The sequence below is a fragment of the Podarcis filfolensis genome (assembly GCF_964270895.1).
Source record: "Podarcis filfolensis genome assembly, chromosome: 6".
Lineage (NCBI taxonomy): Eukaryota > Metazoa > Chordata > Lepidosauria > Squamata > Lacertidae > Podarcis > Podarcis filfolensis.
The window spans coordinates 84,291,063-84,310,052 of record NC_139609.1 but is presented as its reverse complement, the minus strand read 5'-3'; the positions used below and the strand labels follow the sequence as shown (position 1 = coordinate 84,310,052).

The 18,990-nt window shown below is 43.1% G+C and overlaps 2 protein-coding genes across 2 annotated transcripts in view; one reads left to right on the top strand and one right to left on the bottom strand.

Moving 5' to 3' along the window:
* Positions 1-4,178: 4,178 nt before the first annotated feature.
* The window catches only part of RTF2 (replication termination factor 2), a 57,427-nt gene continuing 42,615 nt past the window's right edge, over positions 4,179-18,990 (bottom strand). Inside the window, exons 6-9 of the mRNA XM_083619099.1 lie at positions 10,631-10,744; positions 8,277-8,331; positions 6,740-6,832; positions 4,179-5,175 (exon numbers count right to left, since the gene is read on the bottom strand). Coding sequence (XP_083475225.1) covers positions 4,985-5,175; positions 6,740-6,832; positions 8,277-8,331; positions 10,631-10,744 — 453 coding nt within the window. The 3' untranslated portion in view covers positions 4,179-4,984. The remainder of the gene's footprint in view (positions 5,176-6,739; positions 6,833-8,276; positions 8,332-10,630; positions 10,745-18,990) is intronic.
* Positions 14,794-18,990, top strand: part of LOC310764618 (beta-1,3-galactosyl-O-glycosyl-glycoprotein beta-1,6-N-acetylglucosaminyltransferase 7-like) — a 33,062-nt gene continuing 28,865 nt past the window's right edge. The window contains exon 1 of the mRNA XM_083618924.1: positions 14,794-14,977. The gene's annotated coding sequence lies outside the window, so the exon portion shown is untranslated. The remainder of the gene's footprint in view (positions 14,978-18,990) is intronic.

Sequence of the window (18,990 nt, the reverse complement as noted above, 5' to 3'; positions counted from 1 at the left end):
GGGACTATTAGAGGTGGCAACCGAATTTGGCCCAGTAGGCAGAAGGTGAAGGGAAAGGTTTTTTTTACGAACTACTCCATCAGCTCAGTTCCCAGAAAGAGGAAGGCAGAAATGAAGAAACACCCACCCTATAAAGTTCTTAATTTTGTTCACTGTAGCACAGGTAAAGTAAAGATCTATATGTGATGCAGGGTGGGAAGACGAACAGAGAGTCTGGAACGATGGGCAGGTAAGACTGTTAAACTGTTACACAGCAAATGTGCCAGAGCAATCTGTTGGTTTCTCTCGGATAATCCAAATGTTCCATATTAATTAATGGTTGCAACTGCCTGGAAGGCACTGTGTCCTCCTACAAGATGCCATCAGGAGTTGCAACATAGGCACTGTTTAATCCCCCTTTGGCAACAGGTCACTAAAGCTGTGTGTGTGTTTCATGAATCTATGCTCTGGTAACCTCAAGGTTAGATTACTGCAATGCGTTATACACAGGGCTGCTTCTGAAGACAGTTCGGAAACTTCACTTAGCGCAGAATTCAGCGGCTAGGTTGCTCACCGGAGCAAGACGGTTTGAGCATATTACACCGATCCTGGTTCAACTGCACTGGCTACCAGTTAGATTCCGGGCCCAATTTAAAGTGCTGGTTTTGACCTATAAAGCCTAAAACGGCACAAGACCGCAATACCTCAAGGTATGTGGTTCACACAATCTGTTTTCTGTGGAGGCTGCAGATCCTGGATTTACAGAGTACAGGCAGTCCCCTTTTCAAGCAAAGACTGTAACTTAGCTGACCACTTGGGCATGTATATTACAAATCTTCATCATAACACTTCATCATAAATTAAATTACACTGACAGCAACTGGCACCTCAATTACAGAGGGACAAAGCCAAGTCGCATATAAAAGGAACCATGTTGAGCCTATAATCTAGCGAAGAAGATGACAATAACAGAGACGAAAACACCTGTCTTGCTGCAGTGGGGAATGCAGTTGTGGGAGCCTGCATCATGCTTAGCAAGCAAAGGGCATCTCAATATGACAGGTGGCATTATTTTTTTCTTCTGTAAAATTGCCCTGACTCACCTGCTAGAGTTCAAACAAATGCACACTGCCATTTGAAAGGTGGTGAATTTTCCATTACACTGGCCGATTAGTTGGTTTTTTTCCTCCAGTGGCGGAGGTGGGTCAATTCACAAGTGTCACCTGCAACAGAATGTTGCAGCATGAAGTGCTCCTGTGCTTCATTTGAGTCAGGCCATTGATCCACCTAGTTCAGTAATGGCCACACTGACTGGCAGCGGCTCTCTGGGGTTTTGGAGAGAGTTCTCCCTTGACCCTAACCTGAAATTAAAAACAGAGCAGAAGAGAGAAATGAACTGGAAAAAATGGATTGTGAACGTCACCCTCACTCTCTAGGAAGAGTCTAGAGGCTTCCCCCTTTCTGATGAGATAATGTATTTGTGTTTGAAAGCATTCTTGGTCTTTTGGATTGCCATTGACTGCAACTCTTGTTGTGTTTGCTTGGTTTATTTGGCAGACTCCTTGCACTTGACGAGGCTTACTTGGCTGCTGCCTACCAACCTCCAGCTACCGCCTTGCATGTCCAAAGAAGTTCATAGACAGCATCTTAAAAAGCAGAGACATCCCCTTGCTGACAAAGGTCTGTATAGTTAAAGCCTTGGTTTTCCCAGTAGTGATGTATGGAAGTGAGAGTTGGACCATAAAGAAGGCTGATCGCCGAAGAATTGATGCTTTTGAATTTTGGTGCTGGAGGAGACTCTTGAGAGTCCCATGGACTGCAAGAAGATCAAACACATCCATTCTGAAGGAAATCAGCCCTGAGTGCTCACTGGAAGGACAGATCGTGAAGCTGAGGCTCCAATACTTTGGCCACCTCATGAGAAGAGAAGACTCCCTGGAAAAGACCCTGATGTTGGGAAAGATGGAGGGCACAAGGAGAAGGGGACGACAGAGGACGAGATGGTTGGATAGTGTTCTCGAAGCTACCAGCATGAGTTTGACCAAACTGCGGGAGGCAGTGGAAGACAGAAGTGCCTGGCGTGCTCTGGTCCATGGGGTCACGAAGAGTCGGACACGACTAAACAACTAAACAACAACAACAATCTGGCCCATTCTCTGGGCAAACTATTGCCCAGTCTTGAGCACAGAAATAGAAGAGAAGGAACACATTCACAATTCTCTGGTCAGCCTCTATATAGAAAGCTGGTGCCACCATGCTTATGAAGTGGAATTTGCTCTCCTTTTAGATTGTGAGCCAAATATACAATAATTAAGCTTCAAATAAGCATTTTTAGCAGTTATTTCCCCAAGGCAAGCATGCTCCCTTGGAGAAAATTAAAAGTGATGTCAAAACACAATGACACTACGCTTAGACTTCCGCAGTGTGTGTGCGTCAAACAAGGAGAAGCTTATTGCTTCTGTGCTTAACCAACAAAAGGAGGAAAGAGGAAGAAACACAGAAGAAAATGTCAGGCACAAATTTATAAATAGAAAATGTGGCAAACTTCACAATGTTTTGATCTGGGGTAGGGGGCGGGGACGAAAGGTGGCAAAAAGCTTCCTACTGGTTAACAAGTTGGGGGAAGAGAAGTATTATGCAAATTACGTGACAGAACCTTGTGTGGAAAACATGGCTAATTATGCTTGCAAAATGGCAAACGATTGCAGCCATTGCAGTCAGCACTCACCTATCAGAAATCCTAGCAGAGTGTAAATAGAGTCATCTGAATTTCTAATCAACCTTCCCCGATTGCATTTCGGGACATGTTTCAAAATGAGTTAACCGGACTAATTTACCTCTCACTCGCTCTGCACAGGAAGAGGAGATGATGTGACATTGCATGGAAAACCGTTTAAGGATCTCCACTCAAAACACAAGTCTAGGTCCTAACGAAGCCTCTAAAAATATGGTGTTGATGTTTCATTTAAATTAGGGATCTGCAACCAATAGGCCTGTAGGTCCAGTGGGTTGTCAACATTTTTCATTAATTGTTCAACATGAGCTAATTGGGGGTGTACACACACACATAAGACAAAAGATTCCTAATAAAAACATAAGATGATCCTTACGGGATCAGGCCAGTGGCCAATTCAGCCCATCATCCTTTTCTCGCACTGGCCAACCAGATACCCGTGAGAAACCTGTAAGTAGGCCTCCTTCATGGATCACTGCCTTGTCATGGTGAAGGGGCTTGAATAACTCAGTGAAGCTATGAGCTATTCCGTGCAGGGCTACCCAAGATGGATAGGTCATAGTGGAGTTTTGACTAAACGTAATCCACCTGGAGCAGGAACCAGCAAGCCACTCCAGTATCCCTGCCAAGAAAACTCCATGGACAAAACCTCCAATACTTTGGCCACCTTATGAGAAGAGAAGACTCTCTGGAAAAGACCCTGATGTTGGGAAAGGTTGAGGGCACAAGGAGAAGGGAACAACAGAGAACGAGATGGTTGGACAGTGTTCTCGGAGCTACCAGCATGAGTTTGACCAAACTGTGGGAAGCAGTGGAAGACAGGAGTGCCTGGGGTGCTCTGGTCCATGGGGTCACGAAGAGTCGGACACGACTAAACAACCACCACCACCACTGTGGAGGCAGAGCATAGCCAGCATGGCTAGTGGTCATTGACAGCCTTCTCCTCCATGAATTTGTCTAATCCCCTCTTAAAGACACCCAACTTGGCGGCCATCACTGGCTCCTCTGGGAGTGAGTTCCACAGTTTAATTACGTGCTGTGTGAAGAAATGCTTTCTTTTATCTATCCCGAATCGTCCAACATTCAGTGCCATTGGATAGCCATGAATTCAAGTGTTAGGAGGGAGACCTCCCTCCCCCCATTTACTTTTCCCATGCCATTATTTTATTTATGTCAATCACCTCCTACTTGCCTTTTCTCTAAATTACAAAGTCTCAAATACTACAACCTTCCCTCACGGTTTCAGAGTGGGACGACCAGACTTGGGGTTGCTGTGCATGAGGTCCTGCGCCTGTTTCACGGCAACACCATCTCTGATGAACCGTAGTCTCTTACACGTCTCAGAAGAGTACTAACGCATTTTCTCCTCCCATTCACGTTTCTTCTAATGCAACATCTCCAAAACCTTTTACGATGAAAGTGGGATGGGCTGGACAGCTTTCAACCATGCAATCGAGGGACAATATTAGAATATTGTGCTTTTATTTGCAAGTACAAGGTGCGCAAGAAAAGTCACAAAGGGCTCTGCTTTATTTCTCTGACAAGTGACAGGAATGGAAACCAAAATGAAACATTCAACAATATCACTTCTATAAAGCTGGCAAGAGCTACATGGGTAAAGATGGACACTCTGGGCTGCCCCCCCCCCAAAAAAATTGTTTTCTGTGGCTCATCACTCCACAGCCCTCTTGAACATAGGATGCTGGCTTCTGCTGTAGCTTCCTCACACTTGGGAAAGATGATGGTGGAACACCTTCCGTTTGCTGAAGCCTGACCCACCTAGACAAAGCTTTAGCAAACCAAGGAGAAGAACAGGACAGGAAGTGGTCATGCTAATCTCCTATCTAATTACTCTAGCCCCACAATCTACATTCCCATGCAAAAGAAGGTCTGAAAGTCAGGATGCCTGAAAGACAGCAGAAGGTACCCATGCAAGGTAGATGATGTGGGCAGGTCACCTGTTTCTGTTCTACATGCATCCAAATTATTCAAAGCGACCAGGACCTGTGGGGGGCGGGATGGAAGGTGGAATCAAGAGCACATCATTTGTGATCATAACAATTAGTACTTGTTCAAATCACCCCTTTAAAAAACACAACTGATTTCTGCTAACTGCTTTTATATTCTACTTTACATAGTTATATATGGATGGTCCTTCTAAATCGACAGCAAATTGCACTCGGTGCCAAATAACTAAGACCTCCCTTGTAAGAGGAACTGCAGCAGGGTGGGAAAGGGCAGAGCCTGCTACAAACTGGAAACTTTTCTGTTTTAGAAATAGTATGCTGTATGCGTGATCCAATTGGAAGACTCTTCCTTGGAGCGTTTGGCAGAGCTGTGTGATGTAAAAATAGACTTGTATGCTTCCGATTTCTCTCCTCTGCTTGCGAAGGATCGCTTGGGGCCCTCGGATGAACTTTTGCTGCTTTTTCCAGATGAAGACGATGGACTTTCGCTGACTGCTACAGAATGAAGTAAACAGAACACGTGTCAACATCACCCACAAAACGTGCATGTAGACACACACAAACACCATATTAAAGAAACCTTTGCCAACCTGGGGCCCTTCAGTTGTTTGAGATTGCAACTCCCATAAGCCGCAGTGCACACGGCCAATGGTCAGGGATGATCAACATCCATATTTCTTTTTAAGGCTTGTTCAAACTAAAGTCAAGATTAAGTTGCTTAAACTTCTATTTTGCACAGCTGGCACTTGGCACCCTTTGGCAGTTGCCAGGATCCTAGCGCTTCAGCAGGTCCACTGTCAGTATCTATGCTGGTTCTCCCTTAAAACAATTTCAAATCAGCACCTGGTGGCTAGGTCTGGAAGCTACCAATTTTCTTCTCGAAAGAGTCCAGGGTGATGCTGCACTGTAGGAAATGACAGTAATAGTTCTCAAACCCAGTTGCCTATTGCAGATCAGAGTCCTGCTGCTCCTGCCACCAAATAAGCTTACCAAGGCCCACCAACACAGGAGGGCCAAACAAGAGGGCAGTTTGTTTAGGGTCCCCAACCCTCAAACTGGAGCCAACCTTGTTGAAATCATGCAACAACTGGAACAGTTGGTTTTGTTAGAAACATGGACACCAAAGGACGGCTCACAAACAGTTGGAAGTCCTGAAATTGGGAGGGGGTGTGTTGTTTTTTTAAGTAGTCAGCACAACTAGACAGGACATGGCTCATGGAAGCTCTTAGGCCTTGCAAAGAAGAGAGCTATGTTGCACCCACCGCTAGTCCACAAAGACCAAGCTCAGGGAAGCATCTCAAGCCAGCTCACCAATTTAGTGGGGTAGGAGAGTTGGGGGGAAAAATCACATCTGGCAATCAATCCACCCCTTTGGTTTCAGGACAGTTCACGGGTAGATGAGTCTAAAAAGCCTGGAACACAAATTTCCACAGCCCTCTAGTGGCTATGGTGGCTCATTTACCAGAAGTAATGTATTTAGCATTAACTCTGGAAGTTTATACTCGATTCTGACTAAACTAAGCCTCCTAGAACAAAATATGTGAACTGTATTGGCATTATTTTCAGCTCCCTTACCCCGCTAATTTCAACAACTAAGCTCAGTGGTTGAGCATCTTGCTTTGCATGTAAAAGGTCCCAGGTTTAAGACTCTGCATCTCCAGAAAGGATTGAGACTGGAACCCTGGAGAGCCACTGACGGCCAGCGTGGACAATACTGAGTTAGATGCACCAACAGGCTGACTCAGTACAAGGCAGAGTCTAATGTTCCTAGTGTTAACGTTGGTTATGGCTGGCATAGAAACAACTGACCATGGTTAAAGGCAGCAGTGGAAATGCGAGGGAGGGGTGAATTCATTCAACAGGCAAATGACGGAGAGCCTTCCATTCCACGGCTCATATGCAGCCCTCATCTCTCCACGAACAGATGGTCCCAGTTATAGCTGCACCAGCTCAAAGTAGAGTTTTAGGTGAACATCTGGCTGAAAATGGCTAATAAAGGATTATCCACAATATTACTGAATGCAATGTCATGAAACTGCATGAAAAATTTTATACTAACCTGTACTCTTGCAGAAGGCAATGCTTCTATTTTCTCCGGATTTCATGTTTGCTGTATCCTTTTCAGTATTTACTTGAGATGATGTAGGCAAATCTTAAAAAGACCAAAATAATAATAAAAACCCCACATAAACAGGAAGCGAAAGAAAGAAATTAAAAAGAAAGGTGTGGAATCTGGATCCTATTAAAATCAATAGCAAAAGATTTGTTCAGCAAGAGAGCAGTGCAACCAAAAGTAATTAAACAATAAAACTTCACTCAAGAGTTGGACCAATTAATGATCAACACAGAGAGAGTTGCCACTGAAAAGGACAGTTGTGTATTAGTTCCCTTCAGTCCCTTTCTGCATTGCCTTATATGTGTTGTAACTCCATGATATCCAATGTTCTCCACCATAGCCAAGGACATGGAGAAGAACCATAACGATATCACGGCATAAGTTATACTAAATGTTGCACAGATGGGGGAGAGCATAAAATAAATGGCTCACTGCATCAGCACCTGTGTACTTAATTAACGGCCAGGTTAGCAGAAACTTTGTGGCAGGGAATGGCTAAGTTTTAAGTGCAAACTCTACCTAGCAGCTTAACAAGCTTGTTTACTGCCAAGAGATGATGCTTTGAAGGCATGGGTTGTTGTTGGCTCATGAATCCTAGTTTGTTTTAACTATGACTTGGCGTTACATGTGAACTCAGCACACTTCCTTAACCATGGTTAGGTCTGGACTCTGTACCTCAGGCACTTCACAAATTCCAAAGGCATGAGGCAACAGTAGCTGGAAAACAAATCAAACGTTGGAGAAACAAGCCACTGTTTGTTTGATCCTTTGTGGGAAAACGTGGTTAACTCATGATTTGTTTCAAAAAACAAAACTGCCCAAACAAACCATGGCTTCAAGTTATGTGTGAATCTGGCCAATATCTTCTAAGCACAAGGTCCTGTGAAGTCCATTCCAACTATATTTGCCCCTTTGTGCGATCTACCTACAGGCTCCTTGTTTTATTTTTTGTCCCTTTAAAAATGGGAGGTGGGGGCAGAGGGAGAGAATCCATTAAGTGAGAAAAGCATTATTGCAGGTTAGTTATGTTTATCACTTTTGTTTTTCCTTAAGGGGATATTTAGTTCATAACGTGCGCCCACCTTTCTATTTACTGTTACTCTTTTTTTTACAGTTTCTAACCTATTTATGTCAAAACAACATGCAAAATGGCCTTTTAAAAGAACACAGTGGCATAGGGATAGGGAAAGGTCATCCATCACTGGAACTAGCCAATAGGGGCGTATCATATTTGCATGGCTATTGCAGATTTCATGAATCAAACCAGAGGTGCTAGCTGCAGGGGTGGGGTGATCCCAGCAACATAATACCGTTGTTTGTGTGCTGGGAAAAGTTGGTTTCTCTGCAAAAGCAGTGCTACCTTGAAGGAAAATGTGTGGGTTCTGGCCAACAAAGGTAATAGCTGCACAAGTTACTGCACTTAAAAGAATAGTAATCTGGAATAGCACTTTGTTGCATCAGCACATGAACATAACCTTACCTTCAGCAGCTTCGGGTTTCACAGTGGTCTCCGCTGACTTAGATTTCTTGGATTTCTGGAAGCAATGGAGATAAACATGAGTGTCAACAGCCCAAACTGTGTTTGGTAACAAATCCACCAGTTCCATCGGCACAACTTTGCCATAAGGTTACTCAGTGCTTTTTTTCATATTACATTGCTACACAATCCAATCCACTCACACAATTCAGTGCCCACTTTGTGCTCCCTTAAAAGTGGGCATATAAGGCTTATAACATGCAAAGGGAGCAAACTGTATGAGAGACAGAATAATCCCTGAAGAGAAAGGCCACGCTTATCTGCCTGCAGGATCAAGATGTTTTGAAAAATAGCCTGACTCTGATCCTTGAAACTAATTCTAATCATCCTTGAGAGATGGAGAGATATGTTCTTTCTTCCATTATCCACATAATTAAAATTAACCCAACACTAGGAGCACGGCTTTCTCCATAGGGGCTGCCTGTCTCCTTTGGAAATCTCAGCTGGCTAGCTGTTTGAAGTCCCTTTTTAATATTGTTTAAAATAATCTTATTTGAGATCCAGTTAATAGTCTGGGAGCATCTGAGGCTGCAGCATTGCCAAAGCTAAGCAGGTGTGGACCTAAGCAGTCCCTTGAATGGGAAAAGCACAGCGAGTCCTACATAAGAACATGAGAGAGAGAGAGAGAGAGAGAGAGAGAGAGAGAGAGATTACACCCACCATTAATTATGGTTAGACAATGAGCCCTTTCACCTGATGAATTGGGTTGTTGACAATAAAAAAAATTGCCACAATAAAAATTAGCTCTGGATGGCCCAGCAATATTACAGTGGATTGAAGTGAAGACACCCCAAACAATGTTAGAATGCATCAGGCCCGCTCAATTTCGGACTTGCCAAGCTGGATGCAGACCACTAGCTATGCTGTGTGGCTTAGGAGGTGGCAGATAACTGCCTTCTTTGTGCAGCCTGAGGCAGGCAGAAAAAGCAGGACACTATGAAGCACTTAGTGGGTTCCATATGCAGCTGATGGTCACCAGTTTGCACAGATCTGCTGCATACATTATTAGCTGCAAGAAAGGCACTGATTCCACTGAGCTATTCCCTTTTCTGCAGATTACCCATGTCTTCCTGGAGGTGGCAGCAATGCATCAGACCTTCCTGTGCAGCAGTTTTAGAGGCAACTAAAGTCTTGCAACTAAAATACATGTGGTAGGAAGATGCAACTAGGGAATGAGACCGATATATTTTCAAAGAATTTTTATCCTCAAAGGTGGCTCACAAGTAGCTTTAAGATTGCTACAAGACCCTGCCAAAGGTTGCTGGTCTCTCAGCTGTACCTATAAAGATGCCCTGCTTTGCTTTGCTTCTCTTTCCTAATCCCAACACAGATATGCCTAGCAGTGTTATATGCTTATTTGGAATCAAGCCCTCAGCATGAAAAAAAGCTCTGCCCTAATTTTAGTTTGAAACATGAATGCTGCTTGCAGAATGGCATGTTTGATTTACTACAGTATCATGTTGAATAGGAAGCCAGATTCAAAACGGAAAGGAGGCCCTTGCAAGAGGAAGTTCTCGTTGCAAGCTATTTTAGCACACCAGCAACACCCTCAGAAGTTAAAGATAGAACTGTGGTTGTTATATTGATGAGTACAATGAGGATCATTAAGGCCATGAGGGGAGGGATTTAAGTAAATGAAGGGATACTCTGTACATTGCAGAATGTGTGTACGTACTGGTGCATCTACATGCTTGTGAAGTTTAGAATTAGGGGGTTAAATGAACTTCACCCCGGATCAATGGATGCAGTGCAAATGTGTGAGTAGTTATCATGTAGCTTGGACCATGTTGATTGGTTTTACACTTTCCTATCCCTAACAGTGAGAAGTGGATGGGGTAAAATGTAAAACGTAAACTACGTCAAGGAAGAGTGACAGTTCTGCTTAAGAGCAGCTGGGTAATGGAACAACCGGGTACTGATTTGAAAAGGAAAACCAATGGGTTTATTTATTTTGATGACGGCATTTGTGGAAGGAAGGAAGAACTATTTCCATGTGAAAGAAGAGCTGGATTAAATTAGTGGCAAGGCCAAAGAAATCACTTATCTCTGATCTAATTAAAAATTACTAACGAGGGCTGAAATTGAAAAACAACAAGCTGTACTTGATAAAAATATTTGCTGGGATTAAATGAGCTGCACCTACAGTTTTATGCTGGGGGCTTTGGGCACTTTAACAGGAGACTGACCCCCTGCCACCATGGAGAAGGTTTTGAAAAAGCTGTTTGTAATAAATTCTGTTCCTGAAGTATTCCATAAATGCATGTGCAAATACATCAGAAAATGCACAAAGCTCTTACCTTCCCCAATTTACTCTTAAGCCTTCTCTCCTCCATTCTTTTCTTCAGCACTTCTACATCCTCTTTTGTACCGTTAAGTACAATCACGTCATCGTCTTGAAAAGAGGCTCCACACTTTCATGAGGAAAGGGAAAAAAGGTTAACAAGGCTTTATATTTTTATGACCACATACAGGCAATGTAATGTGTTGAATGTACATAAAAAAGGGAGGGTGCAAGCTACATCATCCACATTAGGAGTGTTTTGCTTCGCTACAAAATTAAATTACAATTCAAACATGCATATTCTGCTTCCTTCCCCCTAGTCAGATTTTTATCCTCTCTGCCATTTTTGCAATAAGCCTGTGTCTTGACTGAGAGGATTGCTTAATTCTTTATTTCATAGAATCATAGAATTGTAGAGTTTGAGGGTACCCCATGGGCCATCTAGTCCAACCCCCTGAAATGCAGGAATCTCAACTAAAGCATCCATGACAGACGGCCATCCAATCTCTATTTAAAAACCTCCAATGAAGGAGAGCCCATCACCTCCTGAGGGAGTCCCTTCCACTGTCTATGTGATCAGTTTGTAAGCAATCAAGGTACTTGCCACAGTACATATAGGATTGGATCCAGGCAGGATTAACCACATTCTGCGCCACAACAAAATCAATCTGAAAAATTAGTCACAATAAACTGAAGCACCAGTGATTTCTAGGGCAACTAGCTTAATCTGGACTCAATCCATAGGCCCCACTCCAAAAGCAAGTTAGTAGTTTAGCCAACTGCTGTCACTTTGAAATTAATGAGAAATAAGTAAGTTGCAACCAAATTGTGCTACTGATTGCAAAAGGATGCAAATGTGACTGATTTGCTCCCTCTGGATTGGGGCTGTGCGTTCCATTAACTCAGCATGGATTTTATCCCCCCCCTCGTGATTTTAGATGGCATAAAGCAGGGTGGGCTAACCTCCTGCTCAGGGGCCTGATCTGATCCACTGAGCAATTTTTCTGAGCTCCAAAATCACAGCGCTTTGATGGCAGTAGCAAAAAGGAAATAGAGGAGACACGGGCTAGGGTGGAAAGAGGCTTATATCCCCTCCGTTCAGCTGAGGGTGGTGATGCCTCTGTGTCTGCGAGATACTGCATGGTGACCACACTCCCTGCTGGCATGCAGCCCCTGGAAGGTTGGGCTAAAGGCGATTGTTGCCCTTGGGCAAAAAAAGATTAGCTACTCTTGGCTCAAAACTATTTAGTTCATTACATTCTGTCCTACCCTTCCTTCACTGCATTCAGAGTAGTCAAAAGAGGACACCGCGTTCTATCCTGAGAAAACATGACTGGGGAGGTGAGGAAATAGCCATTTTTACGGGTGTATTTAATGATGTCATTATATTTGCTATATCTATTTATCTTTACTAGAACCTTAAGAAAAGAAAACATGACTTGGCTGAGACCATCTAGCTGGCCAACCCAGGATTTGAACCCAGGTCTTCCCAGGCCTGATTCTGTCCATGATGCAGCACAGCTTCTCAACTGGAATTCTACACCGTAAGGTCTAGTAATTTTTACAAGGTGAATATTTAAAAGCGGAAAATGGTACTTTGTTCAAGGAGAAGCAAAACACAATTGCGAAAACACAACAACACAATAATTTAATAGTTCACCTTTCTCCGTAAATTCAGAGCAAAGAAAGAGAAGTATCTAGGTGTAGCGACATTGAGCCGCAAAGGTGGGGGGAATATCAGAATTTTATTGCTTGCATTTTGTTCTAAACATCCATGATGAAAAAGTGTGTAATTAATATATTTCTAAGGGGGAAACCCCCCAACAGTCTTGCCTTGTCAAAATCAGAATAAAATCTGTCCAGCCATGAGACATACAAATTTGCATACAAGAACTATATGTATCTAAAAAGAACCAATAAAACAACATACAAGTCAACGGACTGTTATGCTAGTGAAATTGGAATAAAATCGCAGAGAAGCCAGGTGTCCATCCCATAATTAACAGCATCCTCACCCATGAATTTTTCATGGCATTTCATAGCAGCCAGAGCTTAAGGAGCCACAATACCGGATAGCATTATTGTTCGCCAACAGCTAATCTGACTTGTCTGGCAGCTATTTATAGCAAAGTCTACAAGATTACAGATCTATACCAATATATTTTGATCTTGTACACAACAATTCCCCGAGCAGCAGGGAAAGAAAGCAGAGTCTTACTTACAGCAGCAGCATTAAAAAAAGGGAAAGCCTTAGCCCTATGAAAAGTTGCCCCAAACACCACTGACTCAGGCCTTTAAACCAAGGAGACATACACTGTTAATAAACAGATATGCACAGGAACCACATCCTGCCCCCCTCTGACCAAAAATGCATTTAGCTCAGCCTTCATCACTCTGGTACTCTTCAGGTATCTTGAATTACAAGTCCAGTAATTCCTGACCAACAGCCATTCTGCCTGGGGCTGAGAGGCTGAAGGCAGCTGGAACACAACAATAACTTCAAGGTACCAGGTAGGGGAAGGCTGATGTTGCTTTGTGTTATAATAATGCATATTTATTTGAAACACACTAGGTGGTTATACAGAATCGACACTTGCAGGCAGCTCAGGTTTTCAATCTTTCCTAATCCTTATGGCTCCGAAATTGAACTGAGAGTCTCCAAGCAATAATGCCTTGCAAAAATCTCAGCAGCTGGGGATGTGGGGCCACTTCCTAGGACTGCTGGTGACTTGAGGACAAGGCTTCAGTACAGCTACTTGGAATGCTGCAAAAAAAAGTAGCTTGAATTTTGCAAATTTGCAAAAAAAGGGTTGGGGTTTTTTTTTTTTTTTTGAAGAATCTATCTTTTGTTATTACATAATTTAAATATTTGGAGGGTGGGAATAGGTGGAGGTAAAGGCTCAAGCCTCCTAGGTTTGGAGCTTCATGGGGAAAAGGCGCAGGAACAATGGAAACTGCCTTATTGTCATCCAGACAATTATGACCAGCTAGCGGCTTTAGCCAGTGCTGCCCTTTTGGCTGGAAGGGGTTCTACAAAGTCTCTGGCAGAGGTCTTGCCCAGTACCCGGTACTTGATCCTTTCCCCTTTACTTTTCTTCTTTCTTAAAAACTGGAGGTGCCAGGGATCAAACCTGGGATCTCCTGCATGCAAGCAGAAGGTCATCTGAGACAAGCACAGGTGCGTGATTCATCAGGATGAACTGAGAGTTACAAATGATGGCAACATATTCAATGAACTGAGATGTAAATTAACAGCACACTCTTATGCATATCACCTGAGAAGAAAGTGCAACTGAGTTCAATGGGGGGGTTTTCCCCCCTCCTGAAGGTTGCAACTTAAATCACTACTAATTGAAGCTTTTGCATACTCCTGTGTCCCAGCACTAAGGGAAGAGTTACATTTCCAAAACACATGCATCCAGAGCTCTTTTTCCTCCGACTGCCAGTTCTGCTGAATCATTAATAGGATCTCAATTTGTTGTAGCCTTTAGCTCTCCGTTTTGTTGCCCTTTCTCAGTTTCACTAACCTTGGAATACAATTAGTAAGGCAAAACCACACGAATACTGGTCCATACACTGCAAACTGGGACAGAGGTTGTTGTTGTTGTTAAGCATAAAACATACACACTACGGGACAACTGTTGACAGGCGGAATTGGAAAAATGTTCCAGGCACAAAAACCAGTAGGGAGAAAGCATGGAAGAGACTGTGGGAAGAGTGGAGAACTGGGTGGATAGGAGATGCACAACTGGTGATGCCACTGAGAGGTGAAAGCAGCTCACCTGAAGTCTGGATTTGGATTATATTAGAAAATAAAATAACAAAACGCTGGGCTTTCCCTCCAGGAAAGGGAATTTCAAAAGTTGCTGTCCTTCTCAGAACTGAAAGGGGATCAACAGCACAGGTTTGCTGCTGGCTTCTTTGCTATTTACACCTGTCTCTTGCTATCTACTATCTCATTTAGACACAAAATCCTCATAGCATCTGCAAGCATACCCACAAAGAACAGCAATGCTTTTCTCATAATGACAGGAAGCCAGCACACATCCGTGGATAGGTGATGCCAACGGATGAAAAAATGAGAGAGGGAGAGAGGAGAGAGGGAGATCAAGTATCTTTTAATGGTGGGTGCATTCAGCTTTATAGTTTGGTTTTCCAGTTGTTGTTTTCTAGCTTTCCTAGCAATTACGAAACAGGAAGCCATTGAAATACAGTCCTGAAGCTCGAAGGCACTGAAAGCACATTTAAGTTATTTGCATGTTTCCAGAGAGGCAGCAGTTTCAAAGTTAGATTTTAAGTGAGAAGGTCTTGGTGTGGTTGCAGAACAAGCCTGTCTCTGTGCTTTCACTCTACACTTTGCGGGGTAAGTGTACTTGCTTTACTTGATCGGCTGTTACTCTGCTGTCATAATGCATTTTCTGACCCTTCGGAGGTGATGTTCAATGTACAGGGCAGTTACAGGGTCTTCAGATAAATCCTGTGTTTCTTGCTTAGAGCGAATAGAGCCTAGGGACACGTTGAGCATGAGATTGTATCTCTTTTAGTAGTCTGGGTGTATACTGCACCACAATAAATCCACACTCTGCTGTCAGAACAATGTGTTCCAATTTGGTACACTTGTGTATGTATTTTCTTTGTGTTAGTTGTTCTGCAAATGTTATGAGTGCACAGGTCAAGAAGGGAAATGTGACGGAGGGGGAAAGGGCAAGGAGACTGGGCACACACTGGCAGCAGACGTGGGGGGCACAGAATCATTGCTGGGAACTGGGGAGGGTCTCCAAGTCTCATGTTCACTGGAAGTTGAGACCAACAGCCACACTTACGCTATGAGCTTCATCAGAGAGTGCTTTGGTCATTATTTCCTTTAAGATTTCCTTTTTAAAAATTGAGAGCCAAGATGGTTGAAATTCTGTGCTTGTGTTGTAAACTCATTGCCAGAATACAAAGATCTGTTAACAGTCACAGAGATCCTATCATACATTTAATTATCTGGAGCAATTTTGTAGCCTCTGCTAAACTTCGGCAATATCACTCACCCAGGACCAATGCCTAATAATATGATTTATACAGCACCTTGCACAGACACATCGGCAAAAATAGATAGGTCCCTGCACCTGTCCACCGCATGAGTTTGCTATGTAAAAGAAATATAACAACTAGAGCTGTTAAAAAGTGTGATGTAATTGGACTCTGAACAAAGTGTTCTAGCGTGCCATAATATCTACTTTTCTATCACTTACGGTACTATCAAAAGTATGGTCTGTGACTGAGCACAGATGAAGTCTTGTCTTTGATAATGCTCCCAGAACTGCAGAACACCATAAAGGTAAAATGAGCAAGATACTCATGGCACCAATGCTAGAAATAATAGTAATAATAGCAGTAGTAGTAGTGGTGGTGGTGGTGGTGATGTATTGTATTCAATGTAGTACTAAGGCTTACGTTCCATTAGCACATGGGTCTCTCCTTGTGGAACGGGACTTCTCTGTGCTTCTCCCTGCTTGCAACCCTCCTAAAGCTAGTCTGGGACTTCCTCTGGAACAGATCTGAGGTGACTCAGGGGATGCATGGGGGGAGGAGAGTGAGGAAGACTAATTGTGTGCCAGTAACTATTTCACTGAATACCACCCAATGATGCCATGCTTAAAAAGATCCCAAAGGCAGGGGTACCCATGTGCTTCCAGATGTTGTTGGGCTTCAATGCAACAATCAACCCCATCTATCACGGTCAACAGTCAAAGGATGATGGAATCTTGAGGGTGCCTCCTTAGGGATCTATACACCTCAGGATCTTGTATGTAATGCAGGAATATACAGATATGTATGGCTATTAATATACAACAGTGCATCACAGAATGAAACCTGCGATGTGTAAGATTCTGCTTTCCTTCTAAGATACGCTTCTAGGACAACTGGCAACAGGAAATGCAATCTGAAAGCACATGGGCAGTTTCAAGAAAAGGCTAGATCGTTGGGCGGGAATTTCCCACACCATTTCCCCAACTCTGCCCCACTGCCCCAATCTATGAGTTTTAGTTCCTGAATTTCAGCCTCTCCCCCAGATTAAGAGCTTTGAAACTTTTACTGATTACCATATTTTCATCCTCGTTTCTAAGCAAAAATCTCATCTCAAAAATCACCACACATAAATTAAAAAAGGAAAAGAGATAAGGCACCATCACCAAGCTTACAAATACAAACAAGGGAAGGGAAGTGGAGAGGAAAGCTGGAGGAGAAAAATCAGTTATTTAAGTCTAGGGCAGTGGTTCCCAATTAGCTAATTACTGAGGACCCCCTATTTTTCAAAATCCAAGCCACGGAACCCCTACTTTTGAAAATTTTGTTTACTCTATGGTAGTTACGTCAAAATTGTTATCACTGTGTGATTTCAAAACCAATTTTGGCCAATATATTGAAAAACCACACAGCGCTAAAACAGACCATAAAATTTGTGGTATTACCATGCAAAAATGACAAAAAATTGGGGGGGGAGCAAGGAATGGGGCCGCAGACCTCCTGAGTGTTTTGCGGACCCCCAGGGGTCCCCAGACCCCTAACTGGGAACCACTTCTCTAAGGGAAGAGCTATAAGATAAGTGGGAACTGAAATCCAGTTGGCCCCAAGATGGATCTTCCCTTGCTAATGTTCTTTTTTTCTGAATAGTAGCTGCGGACACCTGTTCCCTTGGCTGATGGATGGGACTAGAGGGTCCTTCCCCTTGCTTCTTCAGCCTCACAGCAACAGGTTGTTAGATCGGAGTATTCTTTCAGACTGAAAGTGGGGAAGTGAGCCCCCTGCCGTGGCTCCTATTCTAGGTGATAGACAAGCCCAGGTTGGGCTCCTCTTGCCTTGATGCTGTTATTCCTAGGAGATACCTCCCAGGTGCCCTGGTCCCTTGGCCACTGAAAGGGACTCCTGCAGTTCTTGGGATTTTCTGGCTACTGTTTTTGGCATTCTACCCTATGCAGAAACAGGACCCACTTATAGGTACTGTCAGGAGTTTTCTGAGTCTGGCGCTAACTAAACTGCAGAGTGCCGCAGGAGAAAGGCAATAAAAGCGCTCCAAGGCTGCTGCACTATACATTGCAGCAGGTTTTAAGTCACTCTCAGGGCTGACTCACACATCTGCTTATTCCATGATTTCTCAACAGACAACTGCTTCCACTGAAAGAGGTAGTTTGAGGTCACATGTTAACTCCTTTGACGTTTTACACATACAAGAATGCCGTTAATGTTGCAGTCATCAAGTCAAATTGCACGTGTGATTTCATCCTGTTTTGGCTTCTGAGAGAACCTGGGAAGCAGTTCAGTTCTCTTGGAATTACACAGAAGCCTGAGAATCCTGTTTTAAATGATGTAGGTTTCAAATATTGGATGGTGGTTGTTCAGATGCTTCTCACTCTATTTATTTCACCTTTATTTAGTGAAATAAATAGAGTGAGAAGCATCTGAACAACCACCATCCATTCTTGTTCTGCACCATGCCCAATCATATATATGTTGCAGAGCATCTGGGGTGGGGTCAAGCAAACAATGGTTAAGGAAGGGTATTGCGTTTACACATGACACCAAGCCACAGTTAAAATAAACCAAGGTTCATAAACCAACAACAAACTATGGATTCAGATTATGGTTTGCTGGCAAGAAACAAACCAAACAGTTATGCTGCTGGGCCATGTACACACGCAACACTGAGCAATGATTTAATAAATCACAGTGTCATAAACCACGGTTTAGCATTAGTTTGCATACAGGAATAGTGGTTCATGCTTGGATTGGAAGCACTGGATTATTTTCCCTTCTCCTCACTATGCATGCCCTAACAGATTTTTCCTATACATTAAGCCTTTTTCAAGCATTAATGTAGTTAACTAAGACAGGTTGGAGTAATGTAACCATAACTATAAAGAAGGCTTTAAAGAATTATTTTTAAGGGCAATAAAGTCCATAGGTTATTTACTCCACTATTGAAGACTAATCCTTGGAATAAGCAGCGAAAACCATTGTTGTGCCAACATAAACAAGGATGTTGCAAAAGAATGTTCAGGAAACAAGAGGCTTTTCAACAATTCATGGTTTTTGTGTAGTTGTGCTGTTTCTCCTTCCTGGAGTTGAAGGGAGTTCAGGGCAACTTTCACAGGGAAAGTTTTCTTTGGAAGAAAGAGGACTGGAGAGTTACTGTGTTTTTCTAATCTTTGTTTTCATTTATAAATAAAGAGGCTGACACACTGTGTGTGAGTAGCAGACTCACAGAACATGAACCTAAATTATTTACTTCTTCAAAACATCTATACCCCAGTCTTTAGCCAGAAAAGCTCTCAGAGTGGCTTACAAACCAATAAAAATAGCATAGCCCCTGCCCCCACTCAAAATCTA